The following is a 19174-nucleotide window of genomic DNA, read 5'->3' as shown; positions in this document are numbered from 1 at the left end:
TTTAGCCTAATGATTTTTTTTATCTTATCACACTGGGAATAAAAAAAAACCTCAATCTCTTAACTTCTTAAATTTCAAGCTGTCCTGAACAGCCTTACTCCATATCACTTCCATATGACATCCTGGGCCTAATCAAACTACAGTTGGTATTTGGCCACAGCACTGCTTTTCATAGTAAATGAATCCACCAAAAGGCCAGCTCTGAAAAATACACAATCTCCTTGAACATTCGATCATCTTCAAACCCAGATCCTATTTAGTGGGTGGCTAAAATACTGAGTGAACATCCATGCAATCCCACGTAGGTAGACACAGGGTACAGGGCAGGGAGAATCAAGAACATATTTATACAGAGATTGTTGGGTGCGTTAAGTAACAGTTGCAACCTGAAACCTACCATTATTTGAAATCAAATGTGCTGAAGTTCACTGCAGTCACCAACATGTATTTCTGGAGTAAAACCACTGCAAGGAACTACAGACCTACACTATATTTTTTGATGTTCAATTCATTGCAAAAAATAACGAATGTCACAGACAGTTAAATGATTCAGTTTAATTTGAACAGCTGAGGTATTTTTTTCTGAGACAGGGATGTCTACCAACTGCTGAAGTGAGAAACTTTGATTGTTTGCATTGGCTCCATCATGCTGTTGAAAACGTCTCGTCCCATTACTCACCAATGCACGAGCAAAATACATTTGGTTGAATTATCCAGACATTATATATTAACTTCCCACCTGCTGTATTGCAAACAGCTCAGATCCTGCCAGCTTTCAGTGCACCAAATTTCAACAAGAAACAGTTTAGCTCACTTTGTGACACCATAGAAACTAAATACATAGATCAAACTAACTTCTGCACTTAGTTTTAATCAAGCAATATTGCCAACCCACAAACCAGTGCTACCGGCTGCTCTGTAAGGTCTTAACATACAACTTTGGTTCAAATTATTAGGTTGCTTTAATGGCAGCTAAAACGTTTGGGGATTTCTTTTTAAATGTGGTTGAAATTTCTGGGGCATTTAGCAGCTCTTGTTAATCTTACAGGTCACGTGCATAAAGTCATGGTGAACCGAAGGAGTGGCAGACCGGCCATCCCTGTTTCAGATGCCCTAGCAAGAAAATCACACAGCCCCACTGGAACTTGGGTACCTTAAAAATCATGGTTTCTGACTTACTGGATTTTACTTTGCTTCTAAATGAAAAAGAAAAAAAGAAAAAAAAGAAAAAAAGCATTACCTTCTTCCTTTCTTTTCTTAGCTTCTTCTTCACTTCTCTCTTTAGCCTTTAATGCTTCATCTGCTTTAGCTAAAAAGAGATACAAGTGTTACAATTAGTTAATGTATCTTGCCAAACAACATTTCCTATGGTTTAAACCCAACTTTAGATTCCTTTTTGGAGGTTCCACAATGAAGTAGATGTGCATGAAAGAACAGAATTTGATTCTGAATGTATTTAAAGATTCTACAACAGTTACAACAACAGCATAAGTGATATTATGGAAAGTAATTTTTGCATACAATACCGGATCAATACAAATTTCTGGATTTGTTTTTTTGTGAAGTAAAACTTTTAAGAGTTTTTTTCTTTTTTCTTAAACACAAATGCCCCCTTCCCTACTTGTCCCCAAACCAAATCTTTATAGGTTTGGTGCAGTGCATTTAAAAACCAGAAGATTTGCTACCATAGTGAGCAATCCGTAAGACCTCTTTTGAGGATAAAACAGAAGCCAAACAGTATTTTCAGGGATGCAGAGTTGCAGTTAGCATTTAAAATTTAAAATGAGAGTCAAATACATATTACTTAGTATTAAATTAGGTAGTATAATTTTCTCTTCACTGCAATTCATAGCAGCAGTACTTTACTCATGTTATGACAGCATTCTTCAAAAAAAGTCTTTTTCCCTCCAGAAACCTCTTCCCTTATTACTTAATTATCTACTAGTTGCTCAACTGCAGGGGTTTTCAAACACTTTACTACAGATGTTAAAGAAGATTAAAAATATACAGCACAGTAACAAGGGACTATCAATATACTCTGTAAATTAATTAAATTTCTGTTCTAGCACATCATTTATTCCAAAGCATTAATGTCTCAAAGGAGCCATTCTCTTTTATTGCCATCTCACTGCCTGATGAGTGAACTAAGTGAGAATAAGTCTCTAATAGCATTATACTTGATGAAATATTAAGTTTTAAAAAGTATCACCATGTCAAAAGGAAAAGAACCAAAAAGAAACAGTATTTGGAACTTAAACCAGCCTTCTTAGGTAATAAAATTACCATAATCTGTGGTGCAAATAGCAAATGCTTATTCAGTTTTGCAAATACTTAGTCCTACCACCTAGTGAATTAACCAATACTTTGTGAAAACAAAATTCAGTTCATGAGTGGGGTGTCTTCTGACCCTGGTTTCTTTTTGTAGCCAGTAGCTACACATTCTTAAAACACACAAACAGCGGTGTTACAAAATGATAGAAGTAATTACATAGACATCTGTTTCCATTTAAATGCTTTTATACATATTTAGACTACATTTAGTGTAATGAAATATTAAAACTTTTCTGCCAATGAAGATCATTACAAGAATCTATTAAATCAGATAATAAAAACAAAATGCTAGTAACTCTAAAGACTTTTACTTCATTTACACTTTATTCTCCTTGGTAAAAGGACAAGGATAATAGAAATTCCATTTAAATTCAATTTTGGTTAAATGTGTAATTGCAGATATACCCCTTGAGTCATGTAAAATGCTCAGCTTATCTTTCTTTCAAATTATCCCGCTCAGATTCACATTCTACTCCTTACAACTGTCTTCAATATGTATTAGCAGAGCTCATTAGGCTGAAATTTAATAATGCAAACATCAGGTGGATTTCAAGAACCTCCATTATCAACACAAGATGGATTGCTCATATAGCTCTTGGGCCAACTGGGCACAATTTAGATTCAATAAACTACCATGCCTAAATTTGATTTATCTGTTCCACTATGCTACTTTGTTCTTCCTCGCCAATTTGTTCCTGCACAGGAACGATTCATTGGATAACTCAATGGTTATCCAAGGCAAAAAAATTATTAAAACACACATGAAAGATGTTGCTGGTCTGTGACTAAATTTGTGTTTTGTATTTGTTATCTCTACATCATTAATTTCCAACCCATGTGACTACAGTTAAAACTTCTGCTGGCTGAAAAAGAGCTCTCCTTTGTAGTCCTGGGTAATTATATGGACAATGTAGCAATTTAGGAAGCATCACGAAGACAATTCTCTACACAAAATTGCTCATTAACAACAATTTAACATACCCCATAAATCTACAGAGCATTATGTTTCCCAGGTTACAGGGCACTGTCCATTATGATTAACAGAAGTCACTGAACTCATGTGTTGCTTCAAGAATTTAATGCTAACAATTCTCTGAAGTATTTTAAGTTTTCTGTCATTATTCACTGGCAGAGCATCACTAAAACCTGAGATTTATTTTTATCAAATCAAGTTGCAGTTAAATAACAATAAAAGATCCTGACAACTTATACAACCCTTTCTATATACCCAAGGACTACTATGTCCTTACACCATATTTTAAGAGTGTGCAAGACCACAAACATCCCATGCCGGCCACTTACACTTAAAAGCACTTTAAAAAACCTGATATTTGGAAAAGAACCCTGTTCTCCCGCAATGCACTTTCCTTAAGCCTGAGTAGGACAGACAGCTGCTTATCACCCCACATCAAAGAAGTCACTTCAGCAAAAGTCTGGGTTTAATTGATCTAGGGAGTTGGAGTGCTGAGATTGATCCTGAAACTGGGCTTCCTGCATGGATAAACAGCCAGCATGACAAAAGCCTGACTGCCTACAAAGCTTTCTAAAATATAAAATAAATAAATGAAGAGGTGCTCAAGCTTGCAGCATTTAAGAGCTCATCCAACTCGGGATAACATTACAATTCTATTGATTTATTTTCTTTCTCTGAAGGATGGGAAAATGACACATGGAAGACGTTTCACATGTTTTGCTACGTTAAAATAGTAAGTTGTGAAATGCAGATATTTGCCAGCAGTCAGTGGACTATTAATACAAGTATAACAGGAAGAAAGAACATTCTAGTAATTTCCAGGTGTCCTTTATAGAAACGCTTGCTCCAGCCTTGCTGGGATCAGCGGCTCATAACGCTGGATGCAGCACAAAGGAAGAAGAAATAATTCCTATCTTTGCAGTGAGAATAAACCATGAGCAAAGAGTATGAACACGCTACTCAGACAAATAAACACAAACCAGAAGTGGAACAATATTGCTAAGTTGCAACAAAGGCACTAACAGTTAAAACTAAGCTACATTAAGTATCGTCTCTAATACTAGAAAAACAAACAAAGACCAAAAGACCCTTCATGTTTCCATATGCACTAATATCTTAAATCTGAATATGAGAATGTGTTTTGAAACTCAGACTGGCTCTTTGATCATGTTTATTTCATGTGCTTTCCAAACCTGATAACTACCTTAAGTAGAAACCCAACCTGTGTCACAGCCCTTTCTGAAGATGCAAAGGCAATTGCCATGGATTTGGAGAGCAGTTTAGGCTGCTGCCAGTTCAAGTGGAGAGATTCCTAATGGAAATGCACGTTGCCTGCCAGACACGCAACTTTGGTTCCTGTTGAGAGCAATTATTACGTACAGATCAACAACTGTGGATCAATGAGCAGTAGGTAATTCCCTGGGGCCTTGACTGGAGGGACGAACTAGGTCCACTCTTTTTGACTTGCTTTAACCCTTTCAGTGCAGATCTGCAGTGCCAGCTGATCTTTGGCTTATGCTAAAAAGTGGGGAGAAAGAAGAGACACAAAGGAGAGAGATGAAAAGAAGGAGGGGAGGGGAAGGAAAGGGAAGGAAAAAAAGAGGATGATTTTTTTATGCTTTCCAGTTTGGGAAAGAGGGAGGGTAGGTGTTCCCATACCTCCTTGATATCACCTGTAAAATTTTGAAGATGGAATGAGACATCAGAGATTAAATATAAGGACAAAGAAGAGCAATTTGGGAGCCAAGGAGAAACACTAGGCCTAATACCAGCTGATGCAAATCAGCATAGCTTTACCAACTTCATCTGTAGATCCCATGAATTATTATATGCCTTATATTACTGATATTTTGCAGAAATACTCAAGTTTATGTTCTGACTTTCTCTACCATTTATGACTCTGCCATTCAAGCAGACTCTACTTGCTTATGTATCAAATACTCACTCACACAGAATGTCAGATTCCTGTCCATTTTCCCCATCCCAGCTTTCTATAATCACCTAGATTTTCCTCTTTAATTCTTTCTTCTTAACTAATTCTATTAATTCAGAGCCCTCTTCCCTCTAAATTGTTACTCAGTTACAGAAAAAAAAGTCTCCCAAGAAATACCCTCTCACTTCAGAAAAGATGAAAGTATTTTCATGAACTACAAGCATTTAATAATCTATGCCCCCCCTAAATCATATGATATGTTTCATGTTCTCCTATAACTTCATCATTTTTTACCTACAAACAAAAACCAGGAAAGGAAAAAAAAAAAGAAAAAGAAGAATAGGAATAAAAAACCCAAACAGCCCCCAAACCTGAACAATCTCATAGGTTTAAGAAAATATTAAGGATAATCTTGTTTCCTTCTACTAACATGGTATGACATGTATGTGACATACATTTAACAGTTACATTACTACTTGGTGCCTTCTCTCTTCCCAACAACCATCTCAGGGCATTATCTAATTCATGTGCTTCATTCAATACCTACTGAAATCAGCAACACTTTCGTCATATTTATTTAACTTCACAGTTTGCATAAATAGTTATACGAAGTGTCACACTGATAATAACTGATAATGAGAAAATGAAAACACCCCACACGCTAAGCACTCCATCATAGTGATAGAGCATAGGAGACTCCCAGGTGCCGAGGAAGCACCAAGGAAGCCCCAGAAGAACCCGAGGTTCAATTCATTTTGTTGTCTAATATTAAGTTCCACCATACCCTGCATGGCTTCGAAGAAGTGACTTGTTCAACCAACTAAGATTGGGCAGAGGGTCATCCCCACATATACATGAAAGCCTGACAAATATTTCTCTAATCAAAGCTCTTGGTACTATGATCAAAGAAAAAGGATGGTCACCAATGAGCCTGACTATTTTCAAGGTGGAGTGAAAAAAACCCTTTATGAACAGGCGCAGAAGTACTATTTATACTCCTCAAAATTGAAATGATTATGCTTATACAATAAAAATGAAATAAATTATTTTAAAATGTCCAGCTTAATGACAATGCACAAAGGAAAAACAAAATACCAACTTTTGGTGAAATGCAAATTAATGTATTAATAATTTGAACAAGTTCCCTAGTTGCAACACACGCAATTTCAATGAAACTCTTAAATCCTAACAATACCCTTGAGTTTCTTTCCAACCACTGCATCCAGCATTTTCTAAATAATTTCAGAGCCACTTCTTTAAAAGGGTTTTACTGAACCAGCTTCCAGCTGCTGCCATGCTCCAACATATGAGCTTGAAGTATGGGCAGGATGCCTCAAGCCATCACAGGGTCTACTGCATCAATCTGACACAAACCATTTCCCTAAGGTGAAAAGACAAATACATTATTAGATGAACCATCAGTGTGGAAACAGTCAGTATTGTCCCAGAACTGCAACATGTGTACTTTAAATGGTAACAGGGTATTTCAAGCAGCAGACTGGCCAGGATGGTAACCGTAATGGAGTTCTATGGCTATTTCGAACTCCTGAAGTTTGGCCAGACCAGGAAGGACCCAGCACAGTGTGGCACTGGAACATCTTGTCCTCAGTGTGTGGTGCCCTGGGCTGTCCATACAACCCTTCACTATGAGCACACAAGAGCAACTGAACTGTACATTCTAGAGTTTTCCTGATGCTTCCTGGGCACCTGGAAGTCTCCCATGCTCTGTCACTATGACAAAAGCTGCACCACGTGGCAAGCAAGCACAAGATGGGATGGATGCTGGGAATGGAGCAGATTTTCCCTCTATGTGCTTCATTCTTGAGCACAGCAAGAGAGCAAAGCGACAGTGGTTAAAATGCCCTAAATGTAAGTGATAACCAAGAGAAACAGCTGTGAGTGTACTGAGGGGATGCATCATGCTCATCCAGGAAGGGATCAGGCAGAAGCAGACTGGTGCCTAAGCAGCCCCGTGTTTTCAGAACCAAATATTTCAACCCCTATTTTCACAAGGTTTCACAATAGAGTGCTGTCTGAATTCCTAAAATCACTGCTCTAACAATGGTCTGTATCTAGCTAATAGCTTAAACAGTTAAAAGTATGGTGTGCAAACATGCCTTCAAGTTTTTCTTTGCCTACACACTGAAATAAAAAAAAAAATAATAAATCACTAAAGTATCTTAAAATGCAGCGCTCATTATTGGACAAAAAGTACTGTTTTAACTATACTGTTAAGCTATAGCTGGTTAATTGTATTAGCAGTTCATTTTCTTTGCTGGTCACTTAGCCTTGCTCATACTTTAAACCTTCTCATCAGTTCACACGGCACTAAGGAGCCAATGGCCACCTTTAGCCTATCACGAAGATGTACAAAACCATGCCTGCAAAAATCAATAGATTCTGTATTAAAACATGCTGTCTTACTGCATGACATGCTAACAGGAAATGTTGTAACAACCTCTTTGAAGAGTACAGCATATGAGAAAAAAAGGGCAAAAAAATGCAGCAGCTTTTCCAGAGGGGAAAGAAAAACAAAGACAGACAGCAAATCGTCTTCACAAATAAGTGATCTAAATAGCATAAAAAATACATCAGCCCATCTCCACTTAAGAGCTGCTGAAACCAGTGGTTTTCAATGCTTTTGTGAAGACTCAGTGTATGGATATCATCATTACTGCTACACTTAGTTCTATGAGAAGCATGTCTCCCAAGTCACAAAGACAAGACAAAGTCCTATAACATATGTATAATATTGTTTTCTCTTAAGTATTGAGTATGAGAAAACTGGAAAATTAACAGCAACAAAACTGAGCTTCAATTTAAAATCGCAGGAGTTTCTCTTCATGTATTTTGCAGCACAGCGAGATGAGGATTCTCCCCAGGCTTTCACTATCAATTTCTCAACTGTAGATAACAGCAGCATACATCTGCATTAATATTTTTGAACACTGAGCACAGAGCTGTTCACTGCTTATGGGTACTACTTAAAAAATGACTGGGTATAGGCCCCATGGCTTCTGCCTGCACGAACCAAGTGCCATGATGGACCTGGAGGGAGCACAGTAGCGACTCAGCACCTCGCTAAAAAGGGAAAACTCTGACGGCAGCTGGAGTGGGACAGGGATCAGCCTCTCCCCAGGCCACGGGTGCCTCCAGTATTGCTCCTGGCGAGTGGGATGGGCTGCGCAGCCGTCTGTCTTTGTTAACGAGGCTGGTGAGCAATGTGCATGGCTTCCCAGCCAAAGTCCATTTGGGGTATTTATACTCTAAAGTAATTTGAATAACTTAATTCCTCAAAAGAGCCACACTGGGGAGTATTGCCAAGCATGACATTCCCTCTCGTGCCTCAGGTAGCTACACTTCAACCTTTGTAAAAGCCATGCCTATGCTCTGTGTAAATCAGATTGGGAGCAAGATACAGTGCTGGAGTAGGATTCTCTAACGCTATTCAGCAGCTCTGTCAGTGATGGTGGGTGCTCACTGGACCGACCCCTGGGATGAAGGAACTGCTTGGGTTTTGGGAAGCACAGAGCCATTCCCTGACAGATGGGCAAGTCAGAGTGATGCTTTCACCCTGATCAGCCTTGCACTATGCCAAGGTAAAATAGTTTCAAGCAAAGATGCTAATTAAAAGAAATCGGAAGAATATTAATTATTTCAAGGTAGAAATAGGGCAGGTGCTGTTTTGGGGGTGCAAAGGACATTTCAGCAGAAAGAAAGAGCCCCTGCAGCATGGCCCTCTCCAGCACCATGGGAGAAGTGTGGAAGGTACAGGGAAGAGGCTCAGCCCCGTGCTGGCATGCAATTTGATTTACCAGTAAAATTAAAACAGAGGTGCGTTGGAACACTCACCAACTGCAGAGTGCAAGTTGTTTGGGGGAAAAGAAAAAATTTAAAAAATTCCCAAACAAGAAACAAACCATAATTGTGAACTTTCCAGCTCTTCAGCCTTAAAAATACAGGCTATATATTTCCAGACATATCTGAAGAAAAGGCGGCACACAAACTCAAACCACACACACAGACATTACATCTCGTGTAGCCAAGCCATCCACAATGCTAATCAGGACTTAACTATTTCCTTTAAACACAAACATTTTTGCACTTATAAAATATTCAGTCAGCTCACATAGAGAAATCCAAGTATAATCCATTATTAATTTACAAGACCTTGTTTAATTTACATGCTATTTTTCTCTAGTATATTAAATTTATCAAGGCTTGTAGAAATTCTCTCTGCTGAATATTCATACACTGACATGTAAAGTTATCTATTATACATCCAAAAAAACTTCCAACACAAATTCAAAACCACTACTTTTTCAGCTATTTCCTACGGCACAAACAGAAGAAACAGAGTCCAATAGCTGTTAGTTCCAAACCAGAAGTGCCAACACCATATGCATTTTTATTGTACGAGATTCGTGCCATTTTTCTACACTTTTGTCTTTTTACTCTGTGCTAAAATAACATTTCCCCAAAATATAAATAGCACAAACATTTGGGCAGCCACTTGTCTAGTTCATCCATGGGCTAGGGTCCCTAACCCTGTTGTGATGGCTTCATTTAGCACTGTCCACTCTCATTACATGGCAGCTGACTAACACATTGTGATACTCAAACACGAGAAGTTCCTGCCATTGCTGTCTGAATTATTACACATAACTTAATTATGCCACTGACTTTTATTACAGGTATTGGAGATGCCCAAATGTGATGGCGGGTGCAGGACCTTGCTGCTCCCTTCCCCAGCTCTGTCGCTGTGGTTACAAATTGCCCCTAAGCACAAATCTTTATTTCCAGCTTCTCTGCTTCCCCAGGAAAGAACACACAACCCTGTGTTTGGCTGGGAGAAGTTATCCCACCAATGCCTCCCAGTGTAGGGCTATACTACACCTTATTTTTCATCCTGTTAGCAGCATTCCTGCTCAATTCTCTTCCCTTAGTGATTTTGGAAGTATTTCCTTACTTTGGTATAATGTCTCCCACTACAGTGCAGCTACTGAGTGTCTGCTAGCACTCATGTGGGTTTTACAGAATATTAAATATATTTTTGGTATATGTCCAGTAACATGTGACTCACCCTAAAAACCTCAAGCAAAACACAAATGTTTTCTTCCTCTTGTTCTAATGCTGGGTATAAGCAATATATTTGTGAAGATAAATCCTTTCATGCCAACCAGGCAATTTTTCACTGGTTTCTTTTATTAACTGTTACTAATTTCAAAACGCAGTTTGTGGCCAGCTGCTGGATATAAATGACATGGGGTTGTAAGAAAGTAAGACGTGAAAGAGAGAATATCCAATATCACATATACCTGCCTACCACAAAACAGAAGTTATTCTGAAGTCAAAATGGGTTAAATATTAAACAAACTTCTCTAGAGAGAGGGGAGCAAGTACATCCTTGTCCAGAATATTAACATGCTGGTCACAAACCTGTAACGAAAAAATACCCTGAAAAGGCACAAGAGGTGTTGGGAAGCAAAAAGTAAGAACTGACAGATAAAATCCAGTACTGGCAAGCGGGGCTGACCTCCCCAAAGACTTTCCATATCCCGGTTACTGCCTACTGTATTAAGACTGCCTTTCTCATCACTTAATGCTTATTTTCATCACTTTGCTTAAAATATTGATAATCAATTAGGGCTACGTCTGTTTTGCCACAGAATCTGTGTCACAGTCTATCAGACTGTCAGGGCCAATTCAATCCTCATTCAAAGTTAATTTTTTCTTCATAAATCTGCCTTTGGAGGAGTCATTAGGCGCAGAACATAGCCCGAGGTGCAATCACCTATTCTCTTTCATTAGCGGCAGGCAGGGAAGGTGAGGGAGATTATTAGAACTTTGGAATGATCACAAAGCAGCGTGCTGCCTGTCAGATCCCCCCAACATTTAATTCATCTCGCCAACTCGCCAGTGCGTGCTGCCAACAGTTTTAAATGGACATTATTCATGAACATCTGTGACATGCTGAATATTCTGAAATGGGAATGATGAAAAAGCGGTGCCCCCCTTTGACTTGAAAATTAATTCTGTGGTCAAAACAATTAGGAATATAACAAACTTGTTTTGTGATGTTATTTTTAGCCCTCCAAGATATTCCACTTAAAAAGCTATTATTTCAGAAATGTAGGTATATAAACATAACTGTGTACACTCTGGATGGGATAGCACAGTATGTTATGGTATTAGAGAATGACGTGCATTTCCTTTACCATGGAAATAACAAGTTGCTGGGTTAGAGTTTTTTAAGCAATTACTGAATTAGTTACCTTCACTATCGGGTATGTTGATATGTTTCTAAAATGTAGCCAAATGAGATGACACATTGGATTTTAATACGACATCTATGATGTGAATTACAGTGCGCTTTTACTCATGGTGGACAGTAAATTGCAGTGTGTGAAACAGATTTCCAAAATCAAATGTATTTATTGCTGCTTCTCTTGTCAAAATGAGCAGTCAATGGCCATTACAGCATTTATGGTAAGAATGGCAGAAATGCTGGTACAAGAGACTGACATCCACAGAAATGAAACAAGACCCCGACAGTCTCTATGCAGCATCCCTTAATACATGCAAGGGTTTTAAGATGTAGATAGTTTAAGGAAAAGTAATTTACATCCAGCAAATAACATCAAGTAGTTCTTGAATTTTACCATGAAAGTTAAAAGAATAGTAATGTACATTTTCATCTGTTATTACTATGAAAACGGTGCTATAATTAGCAAACTTCTCAAAGCCCCCATCATTCTCTGCAAATATTGTTTTCCAACTGCAAAATTAAGGGCCAGACCCTTAGCAAATTCAAGCTGGCACAATTCCACTGACTTCAATAGAGCTCAGCAAATTTACTCCAGCTGAGGATCTGGCACTAAATATTTATTATTATTATTATTATTATTATTATTATTATTATTATTATTATTATTATAAAGAAGATTTAATCAGCAGATCTTGGCTGGGTATATTCATCTATTATTTAGTTCATTTATAATTTCTTTCTCTCTCACACACTCTTTCCCACACACGTCTGATAAAAAATTCAACTGAAATATATTTTAACACTGAGGATTAATTGGCTTAAATTACTTCCGTGGCTCTTGACTCATCACAGTGGATGCTATTAAATATTGCAAAGATTTGCTTCCATCTCAGAAAAGGCTGTACATTACCACCTTTGACATCTTGTAATCAAATAATGTTTCACCTAAGACCCACACCCCCAAACTGCAACTGAGCTCAGGAAAAGAGCATAACTGAATACAATTCTTGCCTTACCTGATGTTTAGTCTTGGAGAGAAAATTGTTTCTTAGAATAATAATTTCAATGAAAATGTTTAAATGGCACCTTCTACTTTATTCTGTGGGAAAAGGGTGAGAAGAGGAAGAAAGAGCTTGGGAAAGGAAAAGGATGGCCCAGAGTTAAACATTTCCCTACTCTACTGAGCTAAAAAAGGCAATAGTGTTTGGGATAGAAAAAATAAAACCAGATATAAAAATCCATAGAGTAAAATGCTGATGCTTTGCTCTACCCTTCAGGAATATCTTTCATCTTAACTGGAAAACTGAGAAGTGATCACTCCGAAAAACTCCAACTTTGATTCAACTTATTTAAATTGTTCTTAAACCAGTATTTTTGATAAAGGTTTTTTCTGCCCCCCTTGCACACCACAGATGAAGAATGAAAAAACAATGGAGAGTCTTCTATGGAAGAAGCTGTAATGGAGTTGCTGAGCAGGTTTGAGGAGGCACGGATTTTGTGTCAGTTATTCCTCAGTCAGCTTCAAAACCGGGTAGGACAATCCTCTATGTAGCAATAATGGACAAAAAGGAGAGACCCAAACAATTCTGAAGCCCCCACTATATTTTACACAGTCAAGTTACATTACAGGAGAATGCCATCTTTTATTCAATCTGTAAATTTACGTTTTCCCATTTTCTTTCTTTCCAGCCAGGTTGGAGGGCATAGTTCATGTCTCCCATGCCCCTGCAGCACTATTACCCTAGTGAACTAGAGTTCTTTCATTTTATGCAATCTGCATGTCTAATTGATTGTAATTTCTATCTCAGAAATAGGAAATATGCTTTTATGAATGCATTTTCTAATCAACATCATGTGAAATGCAAACTGCAGGAGGGATCACAGCATAGGGGCTGAGCTTTGCCAGTGTTCTTACTGCTATTTGGATTTCAACAGACAGACTGGATCCTTTAGGTCTTCTTTTGACCATGTAGGAATCTCGGGAAAAATGTAATTTCTATGTTGACCACAGATACAAGGAAGGTGTAAATTACTTAAGTTACACCTGATTAGCCTTAGTCTGAAATAAGACTGCGGTCAATTGCTGAGGTGAGTAGCTCGAGAGAGGACGCCTTCAACACCTTAGCGGGGGGAAGCTCAGCGTCCAGGAGCCTCAACTCAGAGCGACAAGAGCCACCGAGGGAGCCGCAAGTCCTCGACAGGACCTGCCCAGCAGCCGGCAGCTCAGCTGATGAGAGCCAGGAGGAACGGCGCCAGCTCTGACTGGGTAAAAACCTGCCCCAGGGAGCGCGAGCAACCAGGAGCAGGGCAAACAGAGCGGGTCGAGGCAGTTTGTGCAGCAGTTCGGGTGGGCAGGCGAGCGGGATGGTGAGCACTCGCCGTATGACCAGGGCCCGGTCTGGGAGCTCTGCTCTGGCTGCCCCGGCGGTGGCCACCGTAGGCACCCAGACAGAGCCGATGAGAGGGGAGGCTGCAGGGCAGACTTCAGGGTGTAGAAAGCGCCTGCACTGCTCTGGTGAGGGAAAGGTACACAATGGGCAGGGCTGCACTGGGTGCTCCCTGGTGGAGGCTCTCCTGCAGCAGGTGGCTGAGCTGCAGGATGCTATTAATAGGCTACAAGATGTCAGGGTAGCTGAGAGGAAGCAGGAATGCTTGCTCCCTGCCCAAACTGTGCAGAGTCCTCAAGCTTCCCCTGTAGCTCATGGAGGAAAGAAGGAGGCTGTTAACCCTCGAAGCTGGGAATTGGTGACAAAAAAAAAAAAAAAAAAAAACAAAAAAAGGAGGAAAAGGACAATTAAAAGCAATGGACTTCCTCCTAAATCTGTTGTCCCCATGCAGAGCTGATTTGCTGTCCTGCAGGGGGCTCGTAAGGAAACACACTTGCGCCAGAAACAGCCGGCTGATGCACTAGTAAAGAAGATCTCTACTGGTGCTGCCAGGAAAAAGGGGCGGGTAGTAGTAGTAGGGGATTCTACTTTGAAAGGGACAGAAGCACTCGTCTGTCGGCCTGACCCGGTCTCAAGGGAGGTGTGTTGCCTACCAGGGGCACGGATCAGGGATGTGGCAGAGAGGCTGCCTGCTCTGGTAAGCCCCATGGACTATTACCCACTTCTGGTGATACATGTGGGTGCTAGGGATATAGATAGTAGTAGCCTGGGGAACATAAAGAAGGACTAGAGAGCCCTGGGAGAGGTGGTTAATGGCTCTGGAGCTCAGATAGTCTTCTCGTCTATTCTCCAGGATACAGGGGAGGACCTAAAAAAAGCTAGGAGGATTAGCCAGGTTAATAAATGGTTAAAAGGGTGGTGTTACAGTCAGGGGTTTGGGTGTCTTGAACATGGGACCCAAGTTTGTAGGCCAGGTCTACTGGGGGCTGGTGGAGCTGGTCTGAAAGGAGACAAGCAGTTTTGGTAGGAGGCTTGCCAGACTGGTCAAGGAGGCTTTAAACTAGATGTGTTGGGGGAGGGGGGCATCATTCCATCCCAACCCACCCAAGTCAGCTGCCAGCACCTATAATAAATGCTCAGAGCAATGTAGAGATATTTCAGCTCCTCCAGCCAATGAGCCAGCTTCATTTGGAGCTCAGCTCAGATGCCTGTATACAAATGCCTGTAGCATGGGGAACAAACAAGAGGAATTAGAGATGTGTGCACGTCTACAGGGGTATGATATAATAGGCATTGCAGAAACATGGGGGGATGGCTCTCCTATGGAGTGTTGGAATGGAAGGTTACAGACTCTTTAGAAAAGACAAGCCTGGCAGGCAGGGAGGGGGAGTTGCCCTTTATGTTAGGGATAGGCTGGAGAGTATGGAACTCTGTCTGGGGACTGGTGAGCAGTTAACAGAGAGTTTGTGGGTCAGGGTTAAAGGGAGAACAGCGATGGGAAACATTACTGTGGGGATCTGTTATAGACCGCCTGATCAAGGAGAACCTGTGGATGAAGCACTCTATAGACAGATAGGAAAAGCCTCATGCTTACAGGCCCTTGCTCTCATGGGTGACTTCAACCACTCTGATATCTGCTGGAATGATGGTACTGCCCGGCACAAGTAATGCAGGAGGCTCCTCGACTGTGTGGAAGACAACTTCCTTCTGCAAGTAATAGAGAAACCGACAAGGAGAGGTGCCATGCTTGACCTTGTGCTCACCAACAGGGAAGGGCTTGTTGGGAATGTAGTGCTCCAGGGCAGCCTTGGATGCAGCGACCACGAGATGGTTGAATTTGAGATCCTCAGGACAGTGAGAAGAGCGTGCAGCAAGCTCACTGCCCTGGACTTCAAGAGAGCAGACTTTGGCCTATTCAGGAACCTGCTTAGTAAGGTTCCATGGGATATAGCCCTAGAGGGCAGGGGGGGCCAAGACTCTTGGTTGGTCTTCAAGGATCACCTGGTACAAGCTCAGGAGTGTTGCATCCCAACTAGAAGGAAGTGCAGCAGGAGGGCCAGGAGACCTCCTTGGATGGATAAGGAGCTCCTGAGGAAAATTCAAATGAAAAAAAGAGTCTTCTAGAAAGTGGAAGCAAGGACAGGCGGCCTGGGAAGAGTACAGGGTTATTGTCTGGGAAGCTAGAGACCAGGTTAGGAAAGCTAAGGCCCAGTTAGAATTAAACTTGGCTAGGGATATTAAGGACAACAGGAAGGGATTCTATAGGTACACTGCAAATAACAAACAGACTAGGGAGAACGTAGGCCCCCTCAGGAAGCTCTTGGGTGAACTAGCTACACAGGATTTGGAGAAGGCTGAGGTTCTGAATGACTTCTTTGCCTCGGTCTTCACTGGCAAAGGCTCTGACCGCACCACCCAAGTCTTGGAAGGCAGATGCAGGGACTGTGAGAATGGAGACCTTGGGCCCACTGTGGGAGAGGAACTGGTTCGAGACCATCTTAAAAATCTGAACGTGCACAAGTCCTTGGGACCTGATGAAATCCATCCACGGGTCCTGAAGGAGCTGGCAAATGAAGTTGCTAAGCCAGTGGCCATCATATTTGAAAAATCATGGCAGTCAGGTGAAGTTCCCGATGACTGGAAAAAGGGAAATATAACCCCCATTTTCAAGAAGGGGAAAATGGATGACCCAGGGAATTACAGACCAGTCAGTCTCACCTCTGTGCCTGGCAAAATCTTGGAGCAGATTCTCCTGGAAGGCATGCTAAGGCACATGAAAAACAACAAGGTGCTTGGTGACAGCCAGCATGGCTTCACTAAGGGGAAATCCTGCCTGACCAATTTGGTGGCCTTTTATGATGGGGCTACAGAACTGATGGACAGGGGTAGAGCAGTTGATGTCATCTACCTGGATTTGTGTAAAGCGTTCGACACTGTCCCACACGACATCCTTGTCTCTAAATTGGAGAGACATCAATTTGATGAATGGACCACTCGGTGGATAAAGAACTGGCTGGATGGCCGCACACAAAGAGTTGTGGTCAATGGCTCAATGTCTGGCTGGAGACCTGTAACGAGTGGTGTCCCTCAGGGGTCGGTGTTGGGACTGGTCTTGTTTATCATCTTCATTGCTGACATGGACAGTGGGATTGAGTGCGCCCTCAGCAAGTTTGCCGATGACACCAAGCTGTGTGGTTCGGTTGATACGCTGGAGGGAAGGAATGCCATCCAGAGGGACCTTGACATGCTTGTAAGGTGGGCTGATGCCAACCTCATGAAGTTTAACCATGCCAAATGCAAGGTCGTACACCTGGGTCGGGGCAATCCCCGGCACAGCTACAGGCTGGGCAGAGAAGAGATTCAGAGCAGCCCTGCGGAGAAGGACTTGGGGGTGCTGGTCGATGGGAAAATGAACATGAGCCAGCAGTGTGCGCTTGCAGCCCAGAAAGCCAACCGTATCCTGGGCTGCATCAAAAGGAGCGTGACCAGCAGGTTGAAGGATGTGATCCTGCCCCTTTATTCTGCTCTCGTGAGACCTCACTTGGAGTATTGTGTGGAGTTCTGGTGTCCTCAACATAAAAAGGACATGGAACTGTTGGAACAAGTCCAGAGGAGGTTCACGAGAATGGTCAGGGGACTGGAGCGCCTCCCATATGAAAACAGGCTGAGAAAGTTGGGACTGTTCAGCCTGGAGAAGAGAAGGCTGCCTGGAGACCTCATAACAGCCTTCCAGTATCTGAAGGGGGCATATAGGGATGCTGGGGATGGACTCTTCATTAGGGACTGTAGTGATAGGACAAGGGGTAATGGTTTAAAACTTAAACAGGGGAAGTTTAGATTGGATATAAGGAGGGAATTCTTTCCTGTTAGGGTGGTGAGGCACTGGAATAGGTTGCCCAGGGAGGTTGTGAATGCTCCATCCCTGGCACTGTTCAAGGCCAGGTTGGACAAGGCCTTAGGTAATATGGTTTAGAGCAAGGTGTCCCTGCCCACAGCAGGGGGGTTGGAACTTGATGATCTTAAGGTCCTTTCCAATCCTAACTATTCTATGATTCTATGATTCTAAGACCAGTAAAAATTATAAGCAACAAAGGGGGAAAAGCTGTAAAAATACAAAGAAAGTATATCAAAGAGTTTGTGTGCATCCAGTATGGTTGAAAGCCATCCCTGAAAATGTCCAACACTTGTTCAAATACCAGTCTTGGAAAGGGGGAGATCATTTCCAGAACACATGCAGTCTAGTCCCAAGGAAGATCATAGTTTTGGGAACAGTATGGGAAGAACCTGAGACTCTCCAAGAAGTGTCCAACACAGTGGAGCAAACTGCTTCAGAACAAGTAAACCTTAATGCCAGTGATGCAACTTTCGGGAAGTTGTAAAGGACAATTTCACACGAACAAATTGAGCCCTTGGTAAAAGCAGGAAGTTTAGCATAACTACAAGAAGCCTGCTGCACAGCAGATATCAGCCAAGCTCTCCAGCTCCATGAACTGTGCCCTATCAATCCTATGTCCAACCCTCCAAAGAAGCACTCACTCCTGATGGAATCTGCCAGCCAATTATCTGCTGCATCTGCATGAGACATCAGCTCTATGTTGTACTAACCACATACCTCTATGAGAAGATATAACAGCTCCTCCATACGATTTCATAAATAAATTATATTACTTTGAAAAAATACTCATTTGCTTAACACATAGTAATAAATATTTAAGTTATTTCTGACAAAAAACTGGAAATGCGTATCAAATACAACTGTTGTTTAAGTCTGGATATTAAGAACGACAGCCAGATTTTCTTTCCAGGGTTAACAGCAGAATTCAGTCTGACAGCTTGTCAGCAAACTTGAAAAATTCAGTCACAAAACTCAGATTCAAAATGAGCCCTGCTTTCATTTGCCAATTTAAAAATGTCAGGAATCACCACATTAAGTGAAAATCACGTAGATGACAACTAATCTGGCTATCAAAAGCAAGCAATAAACCACGCAGTACTTACAAGTGATTACAGGGAACAACATCGAGAAAAGCCGAACCAGCCTAAAGCACCTTGTAGGGCTACTAGAATTTCCATCTGTCCTGGGTTCAGCACAACAGCTTAAACCATGCCATCATCTCATGCTTTCGAACCAAATTAAAACATAAAGGAGAAAACAGTGTAAGTGGCTCCTGTTAGCAATGCTGCCAGCAAAGACCCATCTAGACTACAATAGTAAAAAGTCTTTGTAGCTTGGCAGTTTCACATCAGTTCTCACAATAACTTTTGAAAATAAACCTTCATAA

At 41.2% G+C, this 19174-nt stretch overlaps 1 protein-coding gene across 2 annotated transcripts in view; it reads right to left on the bottom strand.

The window, feature by feature from the left end:
• RSRC1 (arginine and serine rich coiled-coil 1) overlaps positions 1–19174 on the bottom strand; it is a 168945-nt gene that overhangs the window by 33441 nt on the left and 116330 nt on the right. For both annotated transcript variants that reach the window (XM_061371629.1, XM_061371630.1), the window contains one exon: positions 1241–1309. In XM_061371629.1, coding sequence (XP_061227613.1) covers positions 1241–1309 — 69 coding nt within the window. The remainder of the gene's footprint in view (positions 1–1240; positions 1310–19174) is intronic.

This window comes from Neopsephotus bourkii, unplaced genomic scaffold (genome assembly GCF_033783945.1).
Source record: "Neopsephotus bourkii isolate Nb327-2 ecotype Australia unplaced genomic scaffold, CSIRO-AGI_Nbou_v1 NB_1574, whole genome shotgun sequence".
Taxonomy (NCBI): Eukaryota; Metazoa; Chordata; class Aves; order Psittaciformes; family Psittacidae; genus Neopsephotus; species Neopsephotus bourkii.
This window is presented reverse-complemented; position numbering and strand designations above follow the sequence as displayed.